Source organism: Saimiri boliviensis, chromosome 19, assembly GCF_048565385.1.
Source record: "Saimiri boliviensis isolate mSaiBol1 chromosome 19, mSaiBol1.pri, whole genome shotgun sequence".
Taxonomy (NCBI): Eukaryota; Metazoa; Chordata; class Mammalia; order Primates; family Cebidae; genus Saimiri; species Saimiri boliviensis.
The window spans coordinates 37,628,089-37,656,082 of NC_133467.1; the positions used below are offsets into that span (position 1 = coordinate 37,628,089).

At 46.0% G+C, this 27,994-nt stretch overlaps 2 protein-coding genes, 2 non-coding genes and 1 pseudogene across 6 annotated transcripts in view; 2 read left to right on the forward strand and 3 right to left on the reverse strand.

Moving 5' to 3' along the window:
- The window catches only part of LOC104649910 (late cornified envelope protein 1F), a 95,007-nt gene that overhangs the window by 66,568 nt on the left and 445 nt on the right, over positions 1 to 27,994 (reverse strand). Inside the window, exon 2 of one of the 3 annotated variants that reach the window (XR_743682.2) lies at positions 26,616 to 27,278. The exons of the other annotated variants lie outside the window; for them this stretch is intronic. The gene's annotated coding sequence lies outside the window, so the exon portion shown is untranslated. Of the gene's footprint in view, positions 1 to 26,615; positions 27,279 to 27,994 lie in introns of those variants that run through there. 3 annotated transcript variants of the gene reach the window in all.
- LOC120360281 (U1 spliceosomal RNA) lies at positions 4,144 to 4,306 on the reverse strand. The gene has a single exon (XR_005576850.1). It is a non-coding gene; the product is annotated as a U1 spliceosomal RNA (small nuclear RNA).
- On the reverse strand, positions 4,613 to 4,684 carry TRNAH-GUG (transfer RNA histidin (anticodon GUG)). The gene has a single exon. It is a non-coding gene; the product is annotated as a tRNA-His (tRNA).
- On the forward strand, positions 12,136 to 13,069 carry LOC120360182 (uncharacterized; annotated as a pseudogene).
- Positions 18,502 to 20,191, forward strand: LOC104649912 (late cornified envelope protein 1C). Its single transcript, XM_010329675.3, has 2 exons — positions 18,502 to 18,551; positions 19,552 to 20,191. The coding sequence occupies exon 2, from the start codon at positions 19,574 to 19,576 to the stop codon at positions 19,925 to 19,927; it is 354 nt and encodes a 117-aa protein (XP_010327977.3). The 5' UTR covers positions 18,502 to 18,551; positions 19,552 to 19,573; the 3' UTR covers positions 19,928 to 20,191.

Genomic DNA, 27,994 nt, shown 5'->3' on the forward strand with positions numbered 1-27,994 from the left:
GGGCTAAATGAATGACAGTTAAAAAAGAAAAAGAGAGAGAGAGGGAGAGAGAGAGGGCTGAGTGTGGTTGCTCATGCCTGTAATCCCAGCACGTTGTGAGGGGGAGGCAGGCGGATCACGAGCTCAGGAGATCGAGATCACCCTGGCCAACATGAAACCGCTCTGCTAAAAATACAAAACTCCGGAGGCTGAGGCGGGATAGTTTGAACCAGGGACTAGGAGGTTGCAGTGAGCTGAAATTGCACCACTGCACTCCAGCCTGGCGACAGAGTGAGACTCCGTCAAAACAAAAAAAATGAAAGAAAGAAAATAAAAAAGAAAAAAAAGAGAGAGAAAATCTTTTGTCAAAAAATATTCAGAGGTTAACAATGATAATCTAGTCTTCGAAGGATATGGGTGTTCCCAGAATCCTAGTGGACCTTGATTTACCTACGGGAGACATAGAGGAGCGGAGGGTAAAGTTGGTCTCGCTCTGCCTTTCCGTGAGAGGATGCGCTGGACAGAAGGAAGCTGCCAGCGGTTTCGGCATTTGTAAAATGCAAGAGACAATCCCAGGTCCGGACTCGTCCACCTCCAGAGCTGGAAGCAAGCACAGCAATCGACCGAGCCGCGCACACGCTCAGCTTGCAGTCCGGCGTCCCCGTGCAGAGCAGGTGCCCAGGCCGCGCTGGCGGAGCCGCGCCTTCTGCAGAACGCTCGTGCGGGCCCCAGAGCCTCGGAAAACTGGAGGCAGCGTCTTGCCGCAATGTTGAGACCCGTGCAGTGGGTGATGCTGAAGCTAGAAGGGCAGCCCTGCGGCCTTCGCCCTGTCCTGTTCCCGGCCGGCGTCAGAGCCGGAGTCCCAGGAAACGCCCGGGTCCGCGGCTCCCTGGGCCTGAGCCGCCTGGGCCCCGCGGGAAGCAGAACGCCCGGGACCCCGCGGTGGCTCTTCCCCTTCTTGGCCCCGCCTGCACCCGACCCGCTACCGACTGGGGCTCCCCTGGCTTCACTCGGCTTGGGTCGGTGGGGCGGGAGAGAGAAAGGCTGAAAAGTAGGAATTGGGAGAGGGGGAGAGGACAGAGGAGGTGTGGAAGGGGACAGCGGGGTTCCCGGGAGAGGCGGTGCAGGGGGCCCAGGCTGCGGCGGAGGAGATGAGAATTGCTCTTGTCACCCGTGAGGATGGCGAGGGAGGAGGGGAAAGCTGAGCGGGCAGGAAAGGGAGAAAAGCGCGAGCAGCCTGCGGCTGTCTGGGAACGAAGCCGCCTAACAACTGAAATCTCCTGTCGTCAAACTTCCCAGCGCAAGCCCAGGTGTCGCCGCTTGGCCTGTGGCTCGCCGTGATCTTATAGTGGTTAGTACTCTGCGTTGTGGCTGCAGCAACCTCGGTTCGAATCCGAGTCACGGCAGTGACGTTCGGCTGAGCCAATAGCTCCCTTTTGCTCTCTGCAACCCAGCTCCTCAAGCGCCCGGGGTGCGGGCTGGGCGGCGCCCTCCAGTTTGCTGATTGAGAGCCGGAGGGAGGCGACGTTCGCTGACCCAACAAAGACAGCAGGTGGAGTAGGCACAGATGGAAAACTGTTGCCGGTGCCCTAAAGCAGAAGGCAGGTGTGAGCGGGAGCCAAGGGGGTGAAATGCTCAGAACCGCGGGGTGGGAGGGCGCGGTGGCTGCGGAGGGGGAGCCGCTGTTGAAAGGAGGCCTGTGTTGTCGTGTGGGTGACTGTCGGTGGAATCTTTGGCGGAGAGTGTTTGGAAGAATGGCGATGGACTTGACGGGCAGAGGAAGGTGGTGACCCTGAGCGTCCAGCCAGGGGACAGGAGGCTGTGCTGTCCCTCCCCTCCCCTTACCTGGCAGGGGACAGAACGTGGTCCGGAAGGGGGTTCTCCCTGGACGAGGGTAGCCCACCGCACTTCGACCGCACTGACCCCTGCAATTTCCCCACACCGGCCCTCGTAGGTCGTGGTGTTTGTGCCACCCCGCGGCTGGGGTCCTGCACTCTCCTGACTTGCCATGGCCCACTGCTGACACGGATATCGCCCCAGAGACGCTTCGCCGCCCTCCTAGGGATCTTGAGGGCGCTGCCTTGGTGTTCTCACTGAAGCTCAGGAACAGGCAGATCTGAGCTCGTCTTTTACACGCTGAATTTGGATATTGACAAAAAAGCCCTGACTCAGAGCTTGGGTCTCCTCCGGGCGGGCCTGCTCCTGACTCCCGACTCCCGCCTCCTGCCTCCAAGCTCAGCTCTTGGCTCAGGGATGTGCAGTGCCCACCCAGAGTGGAACCGCAGCAGCCGCAGCCCCCGAAGGCTGGGGCAGACACTAGCAGGAGACAGAACACAAGGCGTGCGCGGTGGGAAGCACGAGAGACGTCAATTTTCCACCAGGCGAGAAGGTCTTTGGAGACAAGACAGAAGGACACACCCCTTCCAGGAACAAGGCGGCTGCTCCTGAGGCCTGGCTTCGCACGGAGGCTCCTGGGTCCCTGCGCGCTGTCCCTACCCGCTGCACCCAGAGCCGCTTCACACATCTCAGCCGGCTTCCTCTTCCGCCTCTGCCTCCTCTTCCTCCCCAGCTGTCCTTGGGACAGCAAGGCCCCCAGCCCGGGGCAAAGACCTAGCCTCCTCTCCAGCACTTGGAGAGGGAGTTGTACGCACGCCTACTAACCCTAGGAGGACAGAAACCCTGAGGTGGAAAGACCCCTCCTCCCCCGCCCCTTGCTGCTTCTCTTGGCACAGCTAGTCCGGGCTGAGGGCCCGGTTCTCCTTGCTCTTGCTAGACAATTATACGTGCTAAGCATAGACTATATTAACAGTACATAAAATGTAGAAATACAAGCAAGTTTTGATTAGCTTAAGTTTGAGAATAACTTTTCCTAATAGTAGTGCAGCATTGATAGAGTCGTGTTCTTCAGCTATATCTACGGAGAGAAGAATGTGTATTGCAGCTAGACTGTCCCCTCCAGGTCAAACAAAAGAAAAAAACAATAAACAAGGATATATATATATATATATATATATATATATATGTATATATATGTTATATGTAACACACATATTCTCAGAATATATATATAAGCATATATATGTGCTCTTATCAAATAAAGCTTAGACTCTATTTTACAAATATTCCATTTCATAGTGCATGAACTTAACTGCAGACAGGCAGAAACAGAAATGAAGGAATTCCTGAACTCCCTATCACAGTTAGACACTTTTGACTTTTTACAATCAAGTTGATTAAGGTATGAATTGAATATGGTACAATGCATCCATTTCAAGTTTGATGACATGTCTATTACTCCAAAAGGTCCTCCTGTGCCCTTGGCAGTCAGTCCCCCCCTTCCTTGACCCCAGCAATCAATGATGTAGTTTCTGTTACTATACAGATTAGTTTTACCTGTTCTAGAAATTCACCTTGATGGTGTCACACAGGATGCACTGTTTTCATCAGTCAGCATAATGTTTTTGAGATTATTCATGCGATCTCATGTTTCTGTAATGCGTCTCATTTTGTTGCTGGGTGGTTCGGGTAGTTGGGGTAGATGGCAGCGCATTCTGCCGGCAGGTGAGATTGCCGTTGTGACCTGCAGGCCTCCGTGAATATGAGGAAGGGGACCTGGGCGCGGGGAGAGCCGCCCGTTCCCCTCCACAGAGTAGTCGTGTTATGTCCACCACGGAATGGGGACACCGAGAGCCCTAGAGCCCGCTTTCATCCCAAACCACGGACTCCATCTGTGTACAGTTTCTACCTGGTTCTGTGAGGTGAGAACACATTCCCCCAGCACAGAAATCCTATAAAGGGCTGTGGGGGCTGCGGTTAGAAGCAGAGGCTGTGTGAAAGGCAACTCCAGAGGCTGCGGAAAAAACGCGAAGATTTTCACAGAGCGTGAGAACCCAAGAGGCTGGAGACCGTGGACCGATCTCTGCCCAAAGCAGCCCCACGTAGAAAGGGAAGATCTGAGGCCTCCGCGCTCGGTAGCTTTTGTTAAACAACCTCACCAAGGCTGAGGCTTCCAACTTTTGCAGCAGTAAGGACAGCAACGCGTTACTTCCTATTTTATAGTCTCCGGCCTACGAGGAGAACACTTGGGATCCCGCACAGGGTGTAACCCGGTAGAAACTGAGAGTAGCCTATCGCGTACAATCTGCTGTCTACACTGCAAGAATCCAGGGGAAAGCGCGAACACAGGCACCACTACCACAAATTATGCAGGCGCGGTTCCCATATTTGGGGAAAATCGCAGGCGTCAGCACATCAGGATCCACTTGGTGAGGCTCATCCTGGGAAAACTACATTCGTGACCATAGTGTCTCCCCTGCCAGGTGAGATTTTCTGCACCTCCGCCCCGCCACAGCCTCTTACGCCTCCCCCTTTACAAACGCGGTCACTTGCCCTGCGCACCCCCTCCCGCCTCGCCCAGACACGCAGCTGGGGCTCCCACGTCAGAGCAGCGGTGCTGAACTCGCGCCCACAGCCCGGGAGCGCCTTCGTGGCGAAGCAGCAGCCCGGGCGCCGCCTCGTCTACACAGAGGTCGCCCTATCCGTGACTGCTTGAGGTCTCTCTTCCTTCCCCTGAAGTCTCCTGACGCGCTTGGTTAGAGGAACAAAAGGGAGCTGGTGGCCCGACGAACGTCACTGCCGTGACTCGGATTCGAACCGAGGTTGCTGCGGCCACAACGCAGAGTACTAACCACTATACGATCACGGCGAGCCACAGGCCAAGCGGCGACGCCTGGGCTTGCGCTAGGAAGTTTGACGACAGGAGATTTCAGTTGTTAGGCGGCTTCGTTCCCAGACAGCCGCAGGCTGCTCGCGCTTTTCTCCCTTTCCTGCTCGCTCAGCTTTTCCCTCCTCCCTCGCCATCCTCACGGGTGACAACAATTCTCATCTCCTCCGCCGCAGCCTGGGCCCCCTGCACCGCCTCTCCCGGGAGCCCCGCTGTCCCCGTCCACACCTCCTCTGTCCTCTCCCCCTCTCCCAATTCCTACTTTTCAGCCTTTCTCTCTCCCGCCCCACCGACCCAAGCCGAGTGAAGCCAGGGGAGCCCCAGTCGGTAGCGGGTCGGGTGCAGGCGGGGCCAAGAAGGGGAAGAGCCACCGCGGGGTCCCGGGCGTTCTGCTTCCCGCGGGGCCCAGGCGGCTCAGGCCCAGGGAGCCGCGGACCCGGGCGTTTCCTGGGACTCCGGCTCTGACGCCGGCCGGGAACAGGACAGGGCGAAGGCCGCAGGGCTGCCCTTCTAGCTTCAGCATCACCCACTGCACGGGTCTCAACATTGCGGCAAGACGCTGCCTCCAGTTTTCCGAGGCTCTGGGGCCCGCACGAGCGTTCTGCAGAAGGCGCGGCTCCGCCAGCGCGGCCTGGGCACCTGCTCTGCACGGGGACGCCGGACTGCAAGCTGAGCGTGTGCGCGGCTCGGTCGATTGCTGTGCTTGCTTCCAGCTCTGGAGGTGGACGAGTCCGGACCCGGGATTGTCTCTTGCATTTTACAAATGCCGAAACCGCTGGCAGCTTCCTTCTGTCCAGCGCATCCTCTCACGGAAAGGCAGAGCGAGACCAACTTTACCCTCCGCTCCTCTATGTCTCCCGTAGGTAAATCAAGGTCCACTAGGATTCTGGGAACACCCATATCCTTCGAAGACTAGATTATCATTGTTAACCTCTGAATATTTTTTGACAAAAGATTTTTTCTCTCTTTTTTTCTTTTTCTTTTTTTGTTTTGTTTTGACGGAGTCTCACTCTGTCGCCAGGCTGGAGTGCAGTGGTGCAATCTGAGCTCACTGCAACCTCCTAGTCCCTGGTTCAAACTATCCCGCCTCAGCCTCCGGAGTTTTGTATTTTTAGCAGAGCGGTTTCATGTTGGCCAGGGTGATCTCGATCTCCTGAGCTCGTGATCCGCCTGCCTCCCCCTCACAAAGTGCTGGGATTACAGGCATGAGCAACCACACTCGGCCCTCTCTCTTTTTCTTTTTTAACTGTCATTCATTTAGCCCTTTCCGTATGCTTTTGAAGTTAAATTGGTTCTAAGATTTTACCATTATATATAATGCTCTAGTCATTCTTGCACAGGTGTCTGTGGCCAGTTTGTATTTCTGAGGGACAGAGGAGCAATCACTGTACAAAGAGCAAGCACTCCATCACAGCGTTCACAGGGGTTTTATATCATTCCATTCTCTCTCCTCTGCTGGCTTATTAGCTGTAACTCTCTTGTGTGATGTTAGTAATTACCTTAGGGCTTGTAGCCTGGGTTTTCTAACTTACCGCAGTCTACCTCCAGGTGATCCTATACCTCCCCTCCTGGCCTTGCCGCTGTCGCTGGCATGCACGTTGCTTTTGCGCATGTTATAAATTAAATCCCACAGCCCATTCTTATTGCTTTTGTTTAAATGGTCAAATTTTTACAAAAAAAGATTGACAAAATAAGAAAATAATTAGTGTAGTTACCCATTTCTGATGCTCTTCATTTTCTTGTGTAGATCTGGATTGTCATCTGGAATCTGTTTCCTTCTGCCTGGAGGACTCCTTTGATGTTCCTTGTATTGCGGGTCGGCTGGTAGTGAATTTGGTCCGCTTTTGAAATGTCCTTATTTCACTGCCAGTTTTGGGAATACGTTTTCCTCGCACAGTGTTTATTCTGGGTAAACTTCCCCTGCCCTCAGTCCCATAAAGGTGTCATTTGCTGTCTGCTCCCGTGCATTGCTGCTCCTGGTAAAGGCTGGCAAGAGCAGAAAACAGGCTGATGCCATTTCATCTTTGCTCCTGTGTATGCACAGTGCCTTTCTTTTCTGGCTGGATTTGAGCAACATTATTATGATGTATCTAGGAGTGGTTTTCTTCATGTTTCTTGTGCTTCCATTAACTCAGCTTCTTGGGTCATTGGATTTATAATTTTCATTACGACTGGGAACTTTTCAGCTAATACTTCTTCAGAAATGGGTCGGCCACAGTGGTACACCATGGAATACTATGCAGCCATAAAAAAGGATGAGTTCATGTCCTTTGCAGGGACATGGATGAAGCTCGAAACCATCACTCTCAGCAAACTGACACAAGAACAGAAAACGAAACACCACGTTTTCACTCATAAGAGAATGCTGAACAATGAGAACACAAGGACACAGGAGGGAAACATCACAAACTGAGGTCTGTTGAGGGTGGGGGGTGAGGGAGGGATAGCAAGGGATGGGGAGATTGAGAAAAAATAGCATTAAGACAAATACCTAACGTAAGTGATGGAGGGATGGAGGCAGCAACCCACCACGGCATGTGTAGATCTATGTAGCAATCCTGCAAGATCTGCACATGCACCCCAGGACTTAAAAGTCAAATAAAGAAAAAAAAAAAGAAAAGAAAAAGAAGATACACCTTGGGATGCGGTTTGTTCCCAGGAATTTGAAATATTTAAAGAATGGCTAAATGATCACTTGACAGTTATACTATAAACAGGAATAAGATACACAGAGTTCAACATCATTACTTTGAGAAGCTAAATTTTAATGTCATTTTCAAGCTTTAAAATCTTTGGCTTTTATTTTGGAAAAAAAATCGTCAATATTAAAAAGATCACTGCAAAAAAAAGGATTATAGTCCATTTGCTTTTTCAAATAATAAACTTGGAAATATGTTCATATGAATGTTAACAGTCAACAGTCACTGTCGTGTGGCATATTAAGAACTGACTTTCATATAACAGGTAAGTTTAGAGAGATTACATTTCATGAGAAAATGTTTTGTAGATTTTAATGGTGGATGTTTACTTAAATCTAATTTTCTATTCTGTTTTGGGAAATAGTTGTCTGTTTCTTTTAGTGTATTCTCCTTCCTGTCCACGTATGTGGAAGCTACCTATTCTCCTCTCTTTTGAAATAGTTTCAGAGACTCAAAGAGAATGGCCTGGGCTTTGCATATCATTAGTCTGATAGACATTTCCCTGGCTGCTCACTTAAATAGATATTAGCAGCTAAAAAGTAAACTACGTCTCTTGTCAGCCAGAAATTAACAAAGGCTTCGAAACCACTGAATTCTCGGTTTTGCTGTGGCCTTATGTGCTGACAGTCTTATCTTAAGAGAAAAACTCTTAATAGTATAGATTAAAATTATCAGAGCCGGAGATTGGTTCCAAAGATAGTTCAATAAGCATTAACTAACCACACTCACACTCTCTTAACTTCCTAACAGAAAGAATGGAATTCCTGTTCACTAAGATCTACCTCAAATCGTACTTTGTGAAAAGTAAGCACTTTCTCTGGCTACTCAAGTTATCAGAAAGGACTCTTTTCTCCCACCCCTGAGGTTGCAGTGTGGTGGTGCCATCGTAGCTCACTGTAACCTCTAACTGAAGGCTCAAGGAATCCTCCTACCTCAGCCTCCAGAGTAGCTGAGACTACAAGTGTGCACCACCATGCTCGGCTAATTTTTTATTTTCAGACACAGGGTTTTACTGTGTTGCCCAGGCTGGTCAGGACGGTTGACTGCATGTGCCAGAAACCAACCAACTCTAGTTCTACACATACAAAGGTTGATTTTCATTGACATTTCCTTTTATGGCAGGTTAACTGTGGCTCTGCTCCATACAAGCTATTTTATTTGTTAGATGGTAAAAGCTGTGGTACTCAGAGAATTGCTGAATGTGGTACCACTATGATCATTCATTCATTTAACAAATATTTAATCAATATCTGTTTCATACCAGGCAAGGTCAAGTATTGAGAATACAGTCATGAATAATAGACAAATTCTCTAATTTCCAAGAGCTTATATTGAAAATGATATTAAACACATACAAAAAAATCATAAAAATAAGGAATACTACATTAATAAATAATAGATTTCAGTAAATATTTTAAAGTAGAAAAATGTAAAAATTATTAAAACTAAAAGGGCCAGGTGTGATGGCTCATGTCGGTAATCCCAAAGTTTTGGGATGCCAACATGGGAGGATTATTTGAGCCCAAGGTTTTGAAACCAGTCTGGGCACCATAGGAAGTCCCTGTATACAAAAAGTTAAAAATTAGCCTGGCATGGTGGTGCATGCCTGTAGTCCCAGCCACTAAGAAGGCTGAGGTGGGAGGCTGCTTGAGCCTGAGAGGTCAAAGCTGCAGTGAGCCATGATCATACCACTGCACCACTGCACTCCAGCCTGGGCGACAGAGCGACACCCTGTCTCAAGAAAAACAAACAATTTCACAGATGCAGTCCTGAATCTATTATATAGAATACTATGGTCTACGTCACATCACATCAGCCCTTCACTTTAAGGGGCTTAACACTTAGTTAGGTATGATCCATAAAGTTTTCCTGGTAATTAAGTATACCTAAGAACAATTAAGTATAAAAGAGTTACTGCCTTGACAGGAAGACTGTGAAAATTTTAAAAAGGCAAATAAATATGAATCAAAACTGCAGCTCTGTGAGGCCCAAATAATGTCTAATTCAAGTCACAATGAACATCTAGCAATCATTCTGAACACCACATAATTCACTTAATGCATTTTGCCTGAACGCCCAGCAGATCTGACTTATCAACACCTGTATGTAGCCAAGAAATTGACAATCATTTATAAATTACCACCTATGACTCCATCTGCTCTACCCACTTTTAAAAAAAATTGTATGCATTTATTATTTATTATATGTTGTAGAGACAGGATCTCACTATGTTGCCCAGGTTGGTCCAGAAACAGACCCACATTAATTTCACAAATCAAATGACCATAGAGTCATCCAATTTATAAAAAGAAGTGCACACAGTGCAGAAGGACAAGGATAGTCTTTTCAATCATGGTGCTGGATCAAGCAGTCACATCCATGTAGTAAAAAATGAATCATGGCTGGGTGGGGTGGCTCACACCTGTAATCCCAGCACTCTTGGAGGCTGAAGCAGGTACACTACTTGAGCCAAAGAGTTTGAGACTAACCTGAGAAAATGCTGAATCCCCACCTCTACAAAAAACACACAAGTTAGCCAGGAATGGTGGCACACACCTATAGTCACAACTATTCAAAAGGCTGAGGTGGGAGGATTGCTTGAGCCAGGAGCTGAAGGTTGCAGTGAGCTGAGACTATGCGGCTGTACTCCAGCCTGGGCAATAGAGTGAGACCTTGTCTGGAAAAAAAAAAAAAAAATGCATGAACTAAAATTAAATTGCTACAAGGTTAACACAGAAAAATATGTTCATTTTCTTAGGTTAGGCATTGATGTCTTAAAGAGGACACAAAAAGCAGTAACCACAAAGGAAAAGATTGACAAAGTATAATTTCTTTAAAATTCAGAAACATGCCGGGTGTGGTGACTCATGCCTGTAATCCCAACGCTTTGGGAGGCTGAGGCAGATGTATCACTTGATCCCAGAAATTCCAGACCAGCCTGTGAAAGCTGGCAAAACCCCATCTCTACTAAAAATACGAAAAAGAGCTGAGCATAATGGTGCTCCCCTGTAGGTCCCAGCTAGTTGGGGGCTGAGGCAGGAGGATCACCTGAGCCTTGGGAGGTGGAGGTTGCACTGAGTGATTGTGTCACTGCATTCCAGCCTGGACAACAAAGTGAGATCATGTCTCAAAAAGAAAAAAAAAATTAGAGAATCTCCACTCACGTAAAAACACCATTAAAAGAATGAAAAGGCAAGCTACAGTTTGAAAAAAGAGAAATGTCATACATATATATTCTAGAAAGGACACATCCAGAATAAAGTGTTACAAATCAATAGAAAAACAAGCATATCCATGAAAACAGGATAAAGAGATTTAACAGGCACTTCCCAAAAGAAGACACAAATGGCAATAAAAAACACTCACTCTCAATACCAGGAAAACGTAAAATGAAACCACACTGATATATTACTGTACCTCTACTAGAATGGCAAAATAATTTTTAACTGACAAGCATAAGCAAAGATGTGGGATAACCAGAATATTCCCTGCTAAATAGTACAACCACTTTGGGAAAATGTTCTACAATATCTAATACTAAAGTTTTATCATTCATATACCTCTAAAATCAAAAATGCCACTCCTGCATATATACCCCAGACCCCCGTCTAGTAATGCTCCATTTCTTGGTCTGCGGTAGTTCACTTAGGAAAATTCATTACCTGTACTTTGTTTTTTTTTTGAGACAGTCTCACTCTGCCATCCGGGCTGGAGTGCACTGGCATGCTCACGGATCACTGCAATCTCAGCCTCCCAGGCTCTGGTGATCCTCCCACCTCAGCCTCCCCAGGAGCTAGGACTACAGGCACACACCACCACACACAGCTAATTTTTGTATTTTTAGTGGAGATGGGGTTTTGCCACGTTGCCCAGGCTGGTCTGGAACCCCTGGGCTCAAATGATCTGCCCACTTGGCCTCCCAAAGTGCTGGGATTAACAGGTGTGATCTGCACCGGGACCACCTGCACATTTAAAAGTGTCCCTCGGGTCCCAAGAGGGAACGGATTTCTGGCCTTAAGGTGGGCGCAGGGTCAGTGTTCTCCACAGGATTTAGGACGATGTGCCCCCGAAGCTGCCCCGTCCCTCCACCGCCCGGGCTGCCACGGGAGGACCCGCCGAGTCCTTTCCCAGCGCCCGAGAGGAGGGCGGCGGGCTGCAGCCGCAGGCGAGGAATGGAACCCGGACACAGGCCCTGGCGGGGCCGGCGCGCCTGCCGGCTCGCGCAGCAGCACTGGGGGCAGCCCGAGAGCCGCGCGGCGCCCCAGCTTTCGCAGGCGGTCCGGGACTCACCGCCCGCCCGGCCTGGCGCGGCGCCCTCTCCTCGGGAACGCGGGGTGGACTTCGCAGGAAACCGTGACTTCCATCGAAAGGGCAGCCGCGCCCCGCGCCTGGGCCCGGCTCCCGGCTCCGCTGGTCGCCCGTCCGGCGTCTCCCGGAGCATCGGGCGCACGCAAGCTCGGCGGCCTGGGGACCCTCACCGACCCCTCCCGGCACCGCCGCCGTCGCAGACGCCGCGCAGCCCCTCCCCCTGCAGCCGGCCGGCTCCTCCGGGTCTTCCCGCCGACGGCCCCGGGCGCAGGCGCTGCGGGCCTTGAAGGGACCCGCCCCTCAACGCGCAAGCAGGTTAGGAGCTGCGAGGGGGATGGACGGGGGGCTGCGAGGGGGATGGACGGGGGGCTGCGAGGGGGATGGACGGGGGGCTGAGAGGGGGATGGACGGGGGGCTCCGAGGGGGATGGACGGGGGGCTGCGAGGGGGATGGACGGGGGGCTCCGAGGGGGATGGACGGGGGGCTGCGAGGGGGATGGACGGGGGGCTCCGAGGGGGATGGACGGGGGGCTCCGAGGGGGATGGACGGGGGGCTCCGAGGGAGATGGACTGGGGGCTGCGAGGGAGATGGACGAGGGGCTGCGAGGGGGATGGACCGAGTGTCCCGGGGGCCGGGAAATCCCTCCCTCCCCTCCCCTCCCCTCACTTTCAAAGCACCCGCCCTGGGTCCTGCAACTCGCTGATTTCCCCCCACCCCTTGAACCGCCCCTGCCAGGTTAAAGAGGCGGGAGACACAACCCCCGGCGGCCTGAGCGATCCCGAGCCCGCTCCCAGGGCTGCCGGCCGCACGCTGCCGCCCCGCCCCGAGTCTGACTTCCAGGCCCGGGCACGCGGTGCAGACGCGCAGGCTGCAGAAGGCAGCCCCCAGATCCCGGAGAGGTGGCCTTAGGTCACTAGCAAAGCCGGCAGGGTGGGCAAGTGTCCTGGACTTCGTACTGCTAAGAAGCTCCGTAGCCACCAAGGACACCAGAAGTGGCATGATAAACAGTCCAAGAAACCCGTGTGGGCACAGCCCTGAAGGCCGCGCTTTTGGAGGTGCTGCTCATGCAAAGGGAATCCTGCTGGAAAAAGTAGGAGTTGAAGCCAAGCAGCCAAATTCTGCCATTGGGAAGTGCCTCAGGGTCCAGCCCATCAAGAATGGCAGGAAAATCACAGCCTTTGTACCCAGTGATGGTTGCTTGAACTTGATTGAGGAAAAAGATGAAGTTCTGGTTGCTGGATTTGGTCGCAAAGGTCATGCTGTTGGTGATATTCCTGGAGTCCACTTTAAGTTTGTCAAAGTAGCCAATGTCTCTCTTTTGGCCCTATGCAAAGGCAAGAAGGAAAGACCAAGACCATAAGTTTTAATGATGCAAACACTGTAGTAATCAATTTTCATATGCCAAAAAAAACAATAATCAACATGTCAATGGCACTTTTATTTTCTAATTTAAATATATAACAGATTTTGCGATGGATTTTCACTGAAATAAGCCTTTCAGAAAGAGAAAAACTTTTTTAACAAGATTAGGAAATATCAAGAAATAGGAAGTAAAGCCATGCTGTCCCCCCAGCTAAAAACTTCAAAAATTTTGCGTTTTATCTAATGCAAATGTTTGTCTAACTTTAAGTTATGAACAATTGTATGCCAAATTGGATAACCTAGATAAAACTGATAGATTTCTAGAAACAAATCTAAACCTGTCACCTATAACTAGCAAAGAGATTGAATCAGTTATTCAAAATCTGCTAACAGAATAAAGTGCAGGACCAGACAGCTTCACTCATGAATTCTACCAAACATTTGAAGAGAAATCAACACTAATCTTACTCAGCGCTTCCGAAAAATTGAAAAGAGGATAATTCCAAAAGAAAAGAGGACACATGAATTAATTCTCTGAGGCCAGCATTATCCTGATACCAAAGCCAGAAAACTATATATCAATATCTTCGATGATATTGAGGGATGATAGGAATCCTCAACAGCACATTAAAAGGACTGTACACTATGACTAACTAAATTATTTCTCAAATCACCAAAACAATCTTGAAGAAGAAAAATAAAGTTAGGGCCACACACTTCCTGACTTTAAAATTTACTACAGGCAGGCATGGTAGTGCCTAACTACAGTCTCAGCCATTCATGAGGCAGAGGATAGAAGATATCTTGAGCCCAGGAGTTGTACACAAGCCTGGGAAACATAGTGAAACCCCATCTCTAAAAATAAAATTACAACAAAGCAACCATAATAAAAATAGTGTGTTACTGGCATAAAGATAGACACATAGGTCAATGAAATAGAATAGAAGAGTGGAAGAGAACCTTCAAATAGATAAACCCTCACATATATGGTCAAATGATTCTTTTTTTCATCCAGAAAGAAGATCTTGCTCTGTTGCCCAGGCAGGACTCAAACTCCTGGACTCAAGCTATCCTCCTTCTCAGCTTTGTAAGTAGCTGGAGCTATAGAAACAAATCCTCATGCCTACTTAATGAAAATGATTCTTGACAAGGGTGCCAATAGCATTCAATGAAGAAAGGACAATCTTTTCAACAGGTGGTGTTGGGAAATTTGATATGCCCATGCAAAAGCATGAAGCTGGACCCTCAGCTTACACCTACACAAGAATTAGCTCAATAAGAGCCAAAAACATAAACATAGAGTTGCAGCTACAGGTCAGGCCCCGGTGGCTCATGCCTGCAATCCCAGCACTTCGGGAGGCTGAGTCAGGTGGATAATGAGGGCAAGAGATTGAGATCATCCTGGCCAACATGGTGAAACTCTGTCTCTACTAAAAATACAAAAATTAGCTGGACGTGGTGGCACACGCCTGCAGTTCCAGCTACTTGGGAGGCTGAGGCAGGAGAATCACTCAAACCTGGGAGGTGGAGGTTGCAGTGAGGCGAGATTGCACCACTGTACTACAGCCTGGGCAACAGACTGAGACTCCATATCAAAAAAAAAAAAAAAAAAAAAAAAAAAAAGTGTTCTAGAAGGAAACGTAGGAAGAAATCTTCACAACATTGGATTTGATAATGATTTCTTGGATACTGAAAGCACAGCCAACAAATGTAAAAATCGATAAATTTAACTATATAAAAATTTAAAAGTTCTGTGCATCAGTGAACAACATCAATACCATGAAAAGGAAATCTTTGTTATGGGAGCAAATATTAGCAAATCATATATCTGGTAATGGGTTGCTATCCAAAATATGTTATCATTCATAATTAGATTGAATTATTTAAAGTAAAACCCACAATGAGATACCACCTCAAACCCAAGAAAACAGCTATTATAAAAAATAAAGCAAAACAAAACAGAAAATAACAAGTGTTCATGAGGTTACGGAGGAATTAGAACCCTTATGCACGGTTGGTGAGCATGTAAAATGGTATAATTACTATGAAAAATAGCATGCTGATTTCTCAAAAAGTTAGCAGAATTAACGTATGATCCAGCAATTCCACTTCTGGGTATACATAATGCAAAGGATTGAAAGTAGAGTCTTGCCAGGGTACATGCACACCCATGTTCACGGCATTATTATTTACAACAGCTAAAAGGCGGAAGCAATCCAGGAGTCCACTGCTGAATGATTACAGAAACAAAAAGAGGCACATACACACAGTGAAATAATCAGTGGGCTTAAAAAGGGAAGAAATTTATGTACCTCCTACAATATGAATGGATCCTAAAGATATGCTAAATTAAATAAGCTGATCACAAAAAGACAAACACTGTATGATTCCACTAATATGAGACATAAGGAGTACTCCATTTTCATAGAAACAAAGTAAAATGGTGGTTGCTAAGGGCTAGGGAGAGAGAGTAAGGGACAGCTTTTGTTGTATTAGTGTAGAGTTTCAGTGTTGCAAGAAGACAGATATTCTAGAGATTGGTTACACAATGATGTGATTTTATTTAATATTACTGAACTGTACACTAAAATATGATTAAGGCTGTAAATTTTGGGTTATATATTTTAAAAAATTTTTTTAAAGTGTTCACTGCAAGAATTTAGGAGTGTTCAGCACAGCTGCAGTGCAGGATATCAATGTATTAAAAATTATAATCATAATAGCAATAAAAATATTTTTAAAAGATGCTAGTTGAATAGAATAGATTTTCGTCTAGGCTTTAATAGTATTTTTCGTCACTGTAATTGTTTAAAGGTTTTGTAGATACGGAAAGAACAAAACAAAGATGACTAACTTAACTTGTTACTGATTATAGAACACACAGAAAAAATTATTCCGTTTGAATTATATCTGGTTAGATCTCAGCAGTATTAATTCACATCCAATAAGATGATGAAATTTGGACTACATAAAAGATAAAATCTTTGACAAATAGGACATTTCAGAAAGTCAACGCTTTGCTGGACAAGATATCTTATTGACTTAATAGCTAAGTCATGATATCTCACAGCCACGATTCAAGTTCCAGTCTTCCTAATACAACTATGTTGCTGACTCATCACCTACATCCCAGTCAGGTCAGCTGAGGGCTTGGGTGTTGTCCCGCATAAAGACAGAGGCACGGACTAGATGGCATCCCAGCCCCATCATCCTAGATACCAGGAGTTAAACTTCTGAGTAGACCTGCCATTGTGACAACCTGGTAACCCATGTCCAGACCACTCCCCCATTACTAAGCCCTTTGGAACAATCTGAACAGGAGAACAAATGTCATACCCAGGAGAGAAGGTGGCATATCTCTCAGGGTGATGTAGCCCACACACCTCACTGAGCCTGTCTCAGAGTGTGTCTCCTATGAGGGTGGCCTGAGTCATAAGGAATAGCTATTTATAGACTGTAAATCAATGCTAATACCAATAAGTGGATTTGAAAGTCATTAAACATCCATGGTGCGTATAGCCTTTTGTTAAAAAATAGAGGTAAAGGATCATAAACCATCCAAGGCAGACCATCAAAGAATTGACTATTATCTCATTAGAGTGATATGCCACATGAAGGATAAAAAAACAAGTGGAACTGAGTCACAGTGTCCTGGAAGGGCGGAGGCCATGACGTGCATTGCAGGGAGAAGCGTAATCAAAATACAGAATACAGTCCCGTTCAGCTTCAGAACATTTCTGAGAGTAGACGGCAAAGGCTGTAGCTAAAGGGAGGACGTAAAGTCTTATTTCACTGCAGGAATTTGGACATTTACCCTTATACAGTGTCCAATCATGAACAAGACTTACCTAATAATTTAGTGTTAATTCCGTCCAAGGATGGGAGAGTGTTTTCTTGGATGTCATAAAGGAACAGAAGCAGAGACACACTGCAAGTGTTTGGAGCGACGATGTTGTCAGAGGAGTCTGGGCAGCTGCTACAATGATGCTCTGAGAAAGGGAGTACACACGCACCTCTCTCCAAATATGTAAGCTCTGTACATGTGTTTACGAATACACGTGTATCTCCACCATGTTTTGGTTAGGGTCACCATGTCCATGGTGACCTAGATATCATTCCCAAGCTATGGGCATATCCGGAGTCCGTCAGGGGCTGGGAAGAAGAGGACTTGTCCCTCTTGTGATTTAATCTGGCTTTTCTTGGTAGTCATCTGCAGAAATCATTTCATTTGTGGACTACCTTGCAGTCATGGCTGTCTCAGTGACCACTGTGTCCTAGAATGAATAGCAACGTGTTTCATTCATATCCTAAAAATGTATAAATTCAAAACACTCCATTCATATGAATCCTGTGAACACGTAGAAAGCTAGTGACCCCAGGGGAGAGAGAGGACAGGGCCTTCCAAAGTAGCAACATAAACACATTCACATTAAATAGTAAGGACTCTTGTCCTTAAAAGGCGCCTGTCCCCCTATGATCTGGGACAGGGTCCCACCAGCCATTTGACCCCACATGGAAGAGTAGACTTATAATGTCTCACAGCCATGTCTCTCGGCTTCCTCTTTCTCCAGTGCCCTCAATGTGACCCCAGAAAAGTCCTCATTCACACACTAATACAGAGCAGAGCTGCTGCTTCTCATTTCTCTAATGAGCTGCTTCTGGGTTCACATCTTAGTACTGACACATCAGGGTCCCCACCAGAAGAAAAGGGTTATTTAAAAGCAAACATCACCAAACAACCAGACTCACTCTCATCAGAAAAAAAAGCTGTGCTTCGTTTGTTAAACAAACATCAGTTTCTTCACTTTGTATTCAGCAAAGTATGAATGTTTCACTTATTCGGAGCCTACAACCCTTCAGTCTCTCTGGCAGGCACCCTTTCTCTTTTTTGGGTTTCTTTATTGATTTTCACAACCAACTAATTCTTCTGTAACGAATTCTTTTTTATCTTCCAGCTTTATGATTACAGGCTAAATAGTTCCAACAGTCCCACCTCACAGGGCCTGGTCCTGGGCTGGTTCTACTTCCAGGGTTTTACTTGTGTAGATGTCTGCACTGCACCCACAGCCACACAGTTTGGTGGTGCACAGGGAGAGAAATAAGCATGGAAACCTCAGGGATTAGTACTTCAACTTCAACCCAACTTACACGGAGATAGGCCTAAGTTCTAAGACTGAGAACGGACAGGTTCTCAAGGCAAGGAGCCTTCCAGTAAATGAGGTGGGTGATGGTAGAAGTTATCCTGGAACCCCATTTCAAGTAGGCACGTTCCTACTGGGAGTGGCTGCCTTGAGCCCGGAGAGAGAGAGTCACCACCTGTCACAGGACCCACGTGCTGTCAGGAGGCAGGTCCTGTCATGCCCAGGCCCTGTCTCACAGCTGAGGCAAAGCCCAGGCCAGGATAAAAGGACTCAGGACTACCGCACCCCATCCGCTCACCTCCTGGGGTGCTGAAGAACCCTGTGCTGCGTGTGACTCCGGTAAGAACAGGAGCAGGGATGCTCAGAACAGGGAAGGAGGGGAGGCGGGGAAGGGCCTCGGGGCTACAGCCATGTTGTCAGAGGTGGAGAGTTCAGAAAAGACTGAAGGGGTAGGCTGCAAAAAGGGGTCTGGGCGCTGACTGGGAATGGGAAGGAGAAGAAGAAAAGAGGTGGCTGGCTGTGCCATGTGCCTTTGAACTCTAGAGGAAACAAATTGCTCTGGGATGAGGTGGGCCTTCCAAGATGGGGGCTTAAAACACAGAGTCCTGCTCCACTCTGGCAGGCCACAGGAGGAAAGCCCACCTCGGAAGATACAACCCTGTCTCTGCCTGCAAGGGAAGAGCCAGAGCCATGGACCTGGCTCTTTTGGGCTTATGAACCCCGTATTTTTATGAATCTGAGACTTGTTCACAAACTTCCCGGGTTGATTAAGACACACCAAGCCTGAGAGCCACCATGTCAGCCATCAGCCTGAGCAGGTGGTGAGCTGAGGAAGTCTGAGCTCCAACCTGAGATCAGGAGGTCAGGGTTCCAGTACTAGCTGTGCAGCAGTAGATGAATTTATCTGTCTCTATTGAAGTGCGTTTACTGACCTAGTAGTCTCCAAGATCCTGTGCAATGCTGACCTTCCAAAGTAAAATTGTCTTGCAAGTTATGACAAGAGAGAATGACTGCTTCTTTCCTTTTAGAAATGATTTTCCCTTAAATGACTTGTAAATTAGACAATTTCCTTCTGAAGACGTATTTGTAATATTTTCCTCTTCCACTGACAACATGTTAGAATCTTAGATGCATTTTGCAATATTGTTTAGTCTTAGTTTACAATTGTCTGACATTCAAAGATGTCCTAAGCTTGAAAAAGATGCTATGAGAGTTTGAGGAAGTTATTGGAAGCAAAACTACCGAAGATTATGTTTTTATACTTGAGTGATGCTAAGAGTGTCACAGGGACAGAAGTGACTTCTACTTGGGGCTGATTTTCTGTCTGATTCTCCCTCAGCTCCTGAACACCCACCCCCAAGATGTCCTGCCAGCAGAGCCAACAGCAGTGCCAGCCCCCTCCCAAGTGCACCCCCAAGTGCCCTCCCAAGTGTCCTGCCCCTAAGTGCCCCCCAAAGTGCCCCCCTAAGTGCCCTCCAGTGTCTTTCTGCTGCAGCGTCAGCTCTGGGGGCTGCTGTGGCTCCAGCTCTGGGGGCTGCTGCAGTTCCGGGGGAGGTGGCTGCTGCCTGAGCCACCACAGGCGCCGCAGGTCCCACCGCCACAGACCCCAGAGCTCTGACTGCTGCAGCCAGCCCTCAGGGGGCTCCAGCTGCTGTGGAGGGGGCTCTAGCTGCTGCGGAGGGGGCAGCGGCCAGCATTCTGGAGGCTGCTGCTGAACTGGACCTTGACTTCCTCTTTCTTCTGAGCCTGCCTAAGGGCTGAGAGGTTCCAGCAAATGCTTGAAGTCTTGCCTGGAGGCTCCTTCTGGTCTGACATCAGGAAGCCCCAAATCTGTCTCCTTAATGGCATTCGGAGACTTCCTTCTGCATATCCACGGCTGCCCTGGGAACCCCAAAGCACACACCTAGTTCCTCCGCAGCTCATGCTGCTGTATTCTGCTGCCTGAACTGAAGAAATAAAATCCAGAATCTGCTCCCCAACTTGGTACTAGCGTGCTTGGTTTTTTCTGTTTGTGTCTCCTTCATCTGTTCTGCTGTGTCTGCTGGTGGCTGCTGAGGCCTCAGTGGACAGAGGACTGGGAAAGGGTCAGGAGGAAAAAGCTTGCATTTTTGTGTTTTGTGTTTTTTCTTCTTCCTGTGTTTTCATTTTAAAGCAAGGGACTGAAGTAGCATTGAGAAGTATTGTTCTTTCAACTCTGGTTCCCTTCATGTATGTAACTGTGTCCCCCAACCATGGCCAGGAGGCCAACTTCATTCTCCTTCCCACTGTCACCACTTCACTCTTGTGTTCCTAGTTCCCCATTCCTTCCACCAACAAGGTCCCTGGACTCCTCCTTCAGATTATATGTACATGGAGTAGACATATGAATAAAAATGTATATATAGGTGTATATATACACACATATTTACATATGCACACATATGGAATAAATCTTTATATTTTAAATTTAAATCACTTTTATTGATGTATAATTTTCACAGAATAAAATCCCTTTGAAAATATACAATTCAATTAGTTTTGCCCAATGTATACACTCTTGTAACCACAATCGGAAGCAACACTCTAAAAATGTAGTTGATTATTGATTAATTATTATTTGCAGAAGGTTTAAAAATAGGCTATGTGTTTATGATTTACTTCTGGATTTTGTGTTTTGTTTCATTGGTCCATATGGTTGTTTTTATGCCAATGCCATGCTGTTTTTGTTACTATAATTTTGTAGTATAATTTGAAATCAGGTAGCCTGATGCCTCCAACTTTATTCTTTTTTGCTCAGGAGTACTCTTATTCTTTGGAGTCTTCTGTAGGTCCATAAAAAATTTAAGCCTTTTTTTTTTTCTATTTCTGTGAAGAATGTTGTATTAGTCAGCATTCTGCAGAGGGACAGAACTAATAGGATATATGTATCATGAAAGGGAGTTTATTAGGGAGAATTGACTCACATGGAATTTTCACAAAGATTACATTGCACCTGTAGGTTGCTTTGACTACTGTAGACGTTTTAACAATATTAATCTTCCAATTTATGAGCCTGGGACATCTTTCCCTTTGTTTGTGTCCTCTTTGATTTCTTTCAACAATGCTTTTAGTTTTCATTGTAGTTCTTTCACATCTTTGGTTAAATTTATTTCTGGCTATTTTTATTTTTTGCAGCTACTATAAATGAGATTGTTTTCTTGATTTCTTTTTCAGATTGATTTCTGTAAGTGTATAGAAACACTACTGATTTTTGTACGTTGATTTGGTATCCTGCCACTTTGCTAAAGTTATCAGTTCTAAGAGTTTCTTGGTGGAGTCTTTAGTTTTTCTAAATACAATATGTTATCTGCAGAAAAGATAATTTGACCTCTTCCTTTCAAATCTGTATGCCCTTTATTTCTCTTTCTTGGCTAATTACTCTGGCTAGGACTTCTAGCCTATGTTGAACTAAAGTGGTAAAAGTGGGTATCCTTATCTTCTTTCATACTTAATAGAAAATACATTTTTTCTTCATTCAATATGATATTAGGTGTAGGTTTTATCATGTTGATGTATGTTCCTTCTATATGCAATGTCTTGAAGCTTTTTAACCACAAAGATATGTGGAATTTTATTGACTGCTTTTTTCAGCATCTATTGACAAAACTTAACCTAGATTAAGGGGAAAAAAGCCCCAGATAAATAAAATCAGATAAAAGATGAAACATAATAACTTATATCACAGAAATATAAAGGATAATTAGAGACCGTTATGAGCAACTATGCACCAACAAACTGGAAAACCTAGAAAAATACAGATAAAATTACTGGACAACCTTCCAAGATTGAACCATAAAGAAATAGAACAGACCAATAATAAGTAATGAGATTAAAGTAGTAATAAAAAGTTTCCCATCAAGAAAAAGCCCCAGACCTGATAGATTTTTTGATGAATTCTACCAAACATTAAAAAAAAAAAAGAACTAATTCTGATTCTACTCAAACTATTTCAAAAAACCGAAGAAGACCGACTACTTCTACAAGGCCAGAACCACCCTGATATCAAAAACAAACAGACAAAATAGAAAAAGAAAACAACAGGCCATTATCTCTGATGAACACAGATGCAAAAATCTTCAACAACATACTAGCCAACAGAATTCAACACTACCCTAAAAAGGCCATTCGCCATGATCACGTGGGATTCACCCCAGAAATACAAGAATGGTTCAACATATGCAAATAAGTTAACATAATGCATCCACAGCAGCAGAAGCAAGGATTGTCTTCTTTTTCAAGGCTGAATAATATTCCTTCTGCTATATAGAATATATTTTCAGAATTTAAAAAAAATTCATTCAACCACTGACAGACATTTTAGCTTGTTTTCAGATCTTGGTTATTGCAAATAATGCTGAAGTAAGACTAGGAGTACAGGCATTTCTTGAAAATACTGATTTTATTTCCAGAAGTGGAATTAGCAGATCAGGAAGTAGTTCTATTTTCTATATTTTTAGGAAATTCCATATGGTTTTACATAACGGCTGTACGAATTTGTATTTCCACCAAGCATGTACAAGAATTCCCATTTTGACACATCGTTGCCAACACTTGTTATGTTTCATCCTTCTGATAATAGCCATTTTAACAGGCATGAAGTGATATCTCATTGTGGCTCAGATTTGTGTTTTCCTAATGATTAGTGAGATTGAGCACCTTTTTCTGTATACCTGTTGGACATTTGTGTTGCACATTTGAGAAATATCTATTCAGTCTTTAGTTCATTTTTAAACTGGGCTGTTTAGTTGTTGCCATTCCGTTGTATGAGTTCCTTCATGTACAATTATTAAGAGTTTGTCAAGATGAGAAAGCAAAAAAAGATCAACAGTTTCCTTGGTGCTGGCTCTGATGCACAGAGATAAAAATATAACTCAGCTTAAACAATGATATTTCCAGTTAGATCTCAGTAATGTTTTCTTCCATCTCATGTTAGGATAAAATATCGGTGATGTAAAAGATAAATGCCTTGACCCTCAGACAGTCAGTGCTTTGCTGATCAACATGTCTGTATTGACCTGATAGCTAGTCTATGACTCCTCAAAGTCAAGACTTGAATTCCAGTCTTCCTGATACAACTATGTTGCTGACTTATCACCTACATCCTAGTCAGGTCAGTCGAGGGCTTGGGTATTGCTCTGCATGAAGGCAAAGGCATGCACCAGATAGAAACCCAGCCCCATCATCCCAGATATCAGGAGTTGAGCTTCTGGGTAGACCTGCCATTGTGACAACCTGGGAACTAATATCATGACCACTCCTTCATTACTAAGCCCTTTGGAACAATCTGAACAGGAGAACAAATGTCATACCCAGGAGAAAATGTGGCAGATCTCTCAGGGTGATGTGACCCACACACCTCACTGAGCCTGTCTCAGAGTGTGTCTCCTATGAGGGTGGCCTGAGTCATAAGGAATAGCTATTTATAGACTGTAAATCAATGCTAATACCAATACGTGGATTTGAAAGTCATTAAACATCCATTGTGCGCATGGCCTTGTGTTGAGTAATTGAGGTAAAGAAATATAAGACACCTGAGGCAGGTCATTAAAGAATTTACTATTATCTCATTAGAATGATATGCCACAGGAAGGAAAAAAGAAGTAGAATTGAGCCACATTGTCCTGGAAGGGCAGAGACCGTGGCTTGCATTGCAGAGAAAAGCATAACCAAAGTACAAAAAATAATCCAGTTCAGCTTCAGGTCATTCCTCAAGGTACATGGCAAAGGCTTAAACTAGAGGAAGCACGCAAGGTCTTGTTTCACTGCAGGAATTTGGGCATTTGCCCAGATACGGTGTGCAATCCTGAGCAAGATTTTACTAACAACTGAGTGTTAATTATTCATGGAGATGAGAGAGTCTTTTCCTGAATCTCACACTGGAACAGCATCAAGGAGGCCCTTTGAACCTGGCCGTGGACTGTGCCGCCGATGGGTGAGGCAGCACCTGGGCATAGAGGACCTGTCTCTTGTCACCTACATGGGTCATATGACCAGGTGAAAACTAGCAGCTTCTCACCTGGGATCAGAATAGTTCCCATTAGTGCCGCCTCATTCCCCTTGGAGCTGCCTTAGGTCTTTTCGTTGGAGTTTGGCCTCCCAAGCCCTCTTTTTCTATATCCCTGATAGTATCATTTAATCCAAAATTTTATAGAAATCTTTTAATGTCCCTGATGTGTCCCAGATTCTGTGTGTGTGTCTGTCTGTGTGTGTGTGTCTGTGTGTGTGTGTGTGTACAAATACGTGTCTATACCATCACTTTTACAAGTCTGATAGGAGTCAGACACACCTGGGACAGAATCCTGCTTCTGTCACTTATTAGTTGTGTGACTTCTGAAAATCCCAAATTATCTCATCCTCTGTTTCCTGAAATTGAAAGGAGAATAATAAAGATACTTAAATTTAAAGGAGAATAATAAAGATATGAAGATAATAAAGATTAGTCTCCAGGATGTTGTGAGAATCAACAAAATTATAGAAGGAAAATGCTCATTAAAGTTCCTGGAACACAGTGACTCCTCATATGAAATATCTGTCTATCAATAATTTTAAAGGGAATGAATATTTTTTGAGATGGTCCGAGTCTGGAGCACTATGTGAAGGACCCTGGAACAGAGACCTCTAGTGGAGGAAGCTGGAAGACCTGAAAAAGTAGGAAGACTTGAAATGCAATGGGAAAGTTTCAGTGTTATTTCTTTGTTTCAACATGAACAAAAGTTTTTGTCTGAAGGTCTATTTAAAAACATTTTTAGGAGATTAAGATTTACTAATGTCAATTTGGTATATAACTGATGTTCCTTCCATATCTTGAGGGCAATATTATTTAAAAAATAAAAGAACTAATTAGATGAAAGCGAATTAGACCAGGGAGTAATCATGTGAAAAAGTTCTATTTTCAGGAAGTGTCAAAAGCAGTTCTCCAGAACACGTGATGAGGTTAAAATTGCCACAGTAATACCAATATCCAGGTAATAATGGGTATAGAAAATCAATATCAATATCAGAGCTATGTATATGGACATAGGCATAGATACAGAAGTAGAGTATATAGATATAGATATATAATCGACCTAGTTCTACTATTACAGTATCATATATCTCAAGGTACGTGACCTTCCCTTCAGTTACACTGCCTCATTTCTCTAGGGTTTCTCTATGATTCTAATTTTCATTGGAATCCAAAATTGATCTTTCCACACCATCCCCCACTCCAGAAATAATGACCCCTGACCATTAATAAAGTCCCATTCAGGGCTCTGCACTGTGTTCAGGATCAAGGTCAATGGCCACCGGCTGACATTCAAGGCTCTGTGCATAAGACCCTGTACAATTCCTCTAATTTATGCTTTGCCAAGCCTGACCGCCCACTAGCAGTTCAAATCTCACTTGCTCAATTTTCCTTTCTTTTTGACATACCTCACGAATCAAAAGTTTTAATGAAACTTTTGACAGCACAATTTGTGACTTATATTGTATAGTCCCCATCAGCTACCAGTACAAAGTCATGGCCACATGGGTGGTTAAGGCTTTTTAATTCCTGACAGCAGCATTAGTGGTGGAGGTTCAGGGGAGGTATGAATGGCAAACCTTAGAAAAGAAGTTGGAAACGCTTTCTGTTAAGTCTTCAATGTAATACTTAAGAAGCACATGCATTTTTTTTTTCTATGGGGAGTTGCTGTGTTTGCAGAAGTGGAGCGGCAAGTTGAGAAATACAGTATAGGAAGTGTGTTCTGGAACAAAGTGTAGATAATTTAATGCAGATAGAAAAGGAAGAAAGCAACAAGATTTGATGGAAGATTAATAGAAAAACAATTTTTATATGTAAATGTGCCTAGAACTAAACTCATTGCAGAAGTAGTCAGTGGGAAAACTGTATTTTCAAAACATATTCGTGGGCTTTGTTCTCTTTTTCATGTATACACATGCATATGCGTGCATGTTTCTGTGTGCACCTGGAAATGTGCAGAAGTATATGTATTTGCATGTGATGTGTGTATGTGTGCACACACATATATGTGAGGGAGGAAGGATGCTGGGTGCAGCTAGGACCAGTCTCTCCATCCTTCTCTCCCTCTAGGGCTGCACTCACCGAGGGAGAGAAGCGTGGGGAGACTGGTTAGGCCCTTGAAGGGGACCAGAGACAAAGAAGCTGCACTTATAAGAGACAGTTCCGATTTGGCCAGAAGCAATGCTGCTTCAGGCTAGTTGACATAGGACAGACAGAGTTGGGAGCAGTGATCCCTTCCCACTCCTGCCCCCATTAACCCCGATTCACTCCAGAGGGCCCCACTGTCCCCTGAGGTTCCAAGACCACCACCAGCAGAGGACAGGGTGAGGATGACAATAGCCACTCAAGGAGAATGGAGTTCTCATAGAACAAGACACTGAGCAGATTCCTTGTTTTACTGTTTTAATCAGCAGATGCACGCTGCAAGAAGATACGACGTGGAGTGAGCTAGGAGCTTACACAGAGGGTGGGAGGGTGGCCACGAATGTGAGGTCCAAGGCCAGTGGATGGAGATCCAGGAGAGGATCTGAGTTTCTGGACTCCAGGGAGAAGATGTGCTCTTGGTAAGTTCAGAGCGTTCCCTGGGACCTGTGAGCCTCTCAGGTAGGCCTAGGAGGAGAAGGCGGATGTCCTAGAACAGGATTCCGCTCTTCTAGGCTCAGGGTCCACTTCAGCAGCAGCCTCCAGAGTGGCCACTGCCCCCTCCACAGCAGCTGGAGCCCCCTCCGCAGCAGCTGGAGCCCCCTGAGGGCTGGCTGCAGCAGTCAGAGCTCTGGGGTCTGTGGCGGTGGGACCTGTGGCGCCTGTGGTGGCTCAGGCAGCAGCCACCTCCCCCGGAACTGCAGCAGCCCCCAGAGCTGGAGCCACAGCAGCCCCCAGAGCTGACGCTGCAGCAGGAAGACACTGGAGGGCACTTAGGGGGGCACTTTGGGGGGCATTTGGGGGCGGGGCACTTGGGAGGGCACTTGGGGGTGCACTTGGGAGGGGGCTGGCACTGCTGCTGGCTCTGCTGGCAGGACATCTCGGCGGTGGGTGTTCAGGAGCTGAAGGAGAGTCAGAAGGTAAGTTAGACGGAGGCAGAGGCCACCCCTGCCTATTCTTGTCCTTTGTGCATTATTTCTAGACCCTTCGTTTCCAAAGCCTTACATCAAACGTAGGAAAATCACCTACAATGGTTTTATCACTCTCAATGTTTACCAAGTGCTTTCATTCATGGAGTCTCCTTTCAACCCTTATTTGAGATACTGTCAAGCAATCTAAAATCTCCAAATATGTAAATAAAGTTGCTGGTCATTAAAGCTCTAAGTGTGGGTGAGAAGGCCAGGAAATAAACTGGCTCCAGGCCAGCATTTATTCTACCACATCGCCATGAATTCTGAAGATGTTCAATGTTGCCACAAGTTTAGAGGTGAAAATCTCTTTCAGGAAAAATCAAAAGGGATTTCTCTCAGAGGAACTGATATCTTTCAGTTTGCAGAAATATAGGAAACCATCACTGCAAAGGATGTTGGAGTCCATTTGTTTCAACCAACTCAATATACAAATAAACTGAAGCCAAAAGAGGTGACTTTACCGGCGCAGTTATTCACTGGCATGTCACATTTGTTCCTGGGTCACTTGGTTCCCAACCCAGGCTCTGCTCTCTGGCACATGCTGCCTTCCCAGGCCTGTCCCCAGGCACTGTCACATGGCTTCCAAGCTCCAGTGTGTGCTCAGTTTTCTGCTTCGGATCTGGTTGGCATCTAACAAGATCCGCAGG

Coding starts and splice junctions, on each gene's coding strand:
- LOC104649912 (XM_010329675.3), top strand. CDS start 19,574: ATGTCCTGCCAGCAGAGCCAACAGCAGTGCCAGCCCCCTCCCAAGTGC.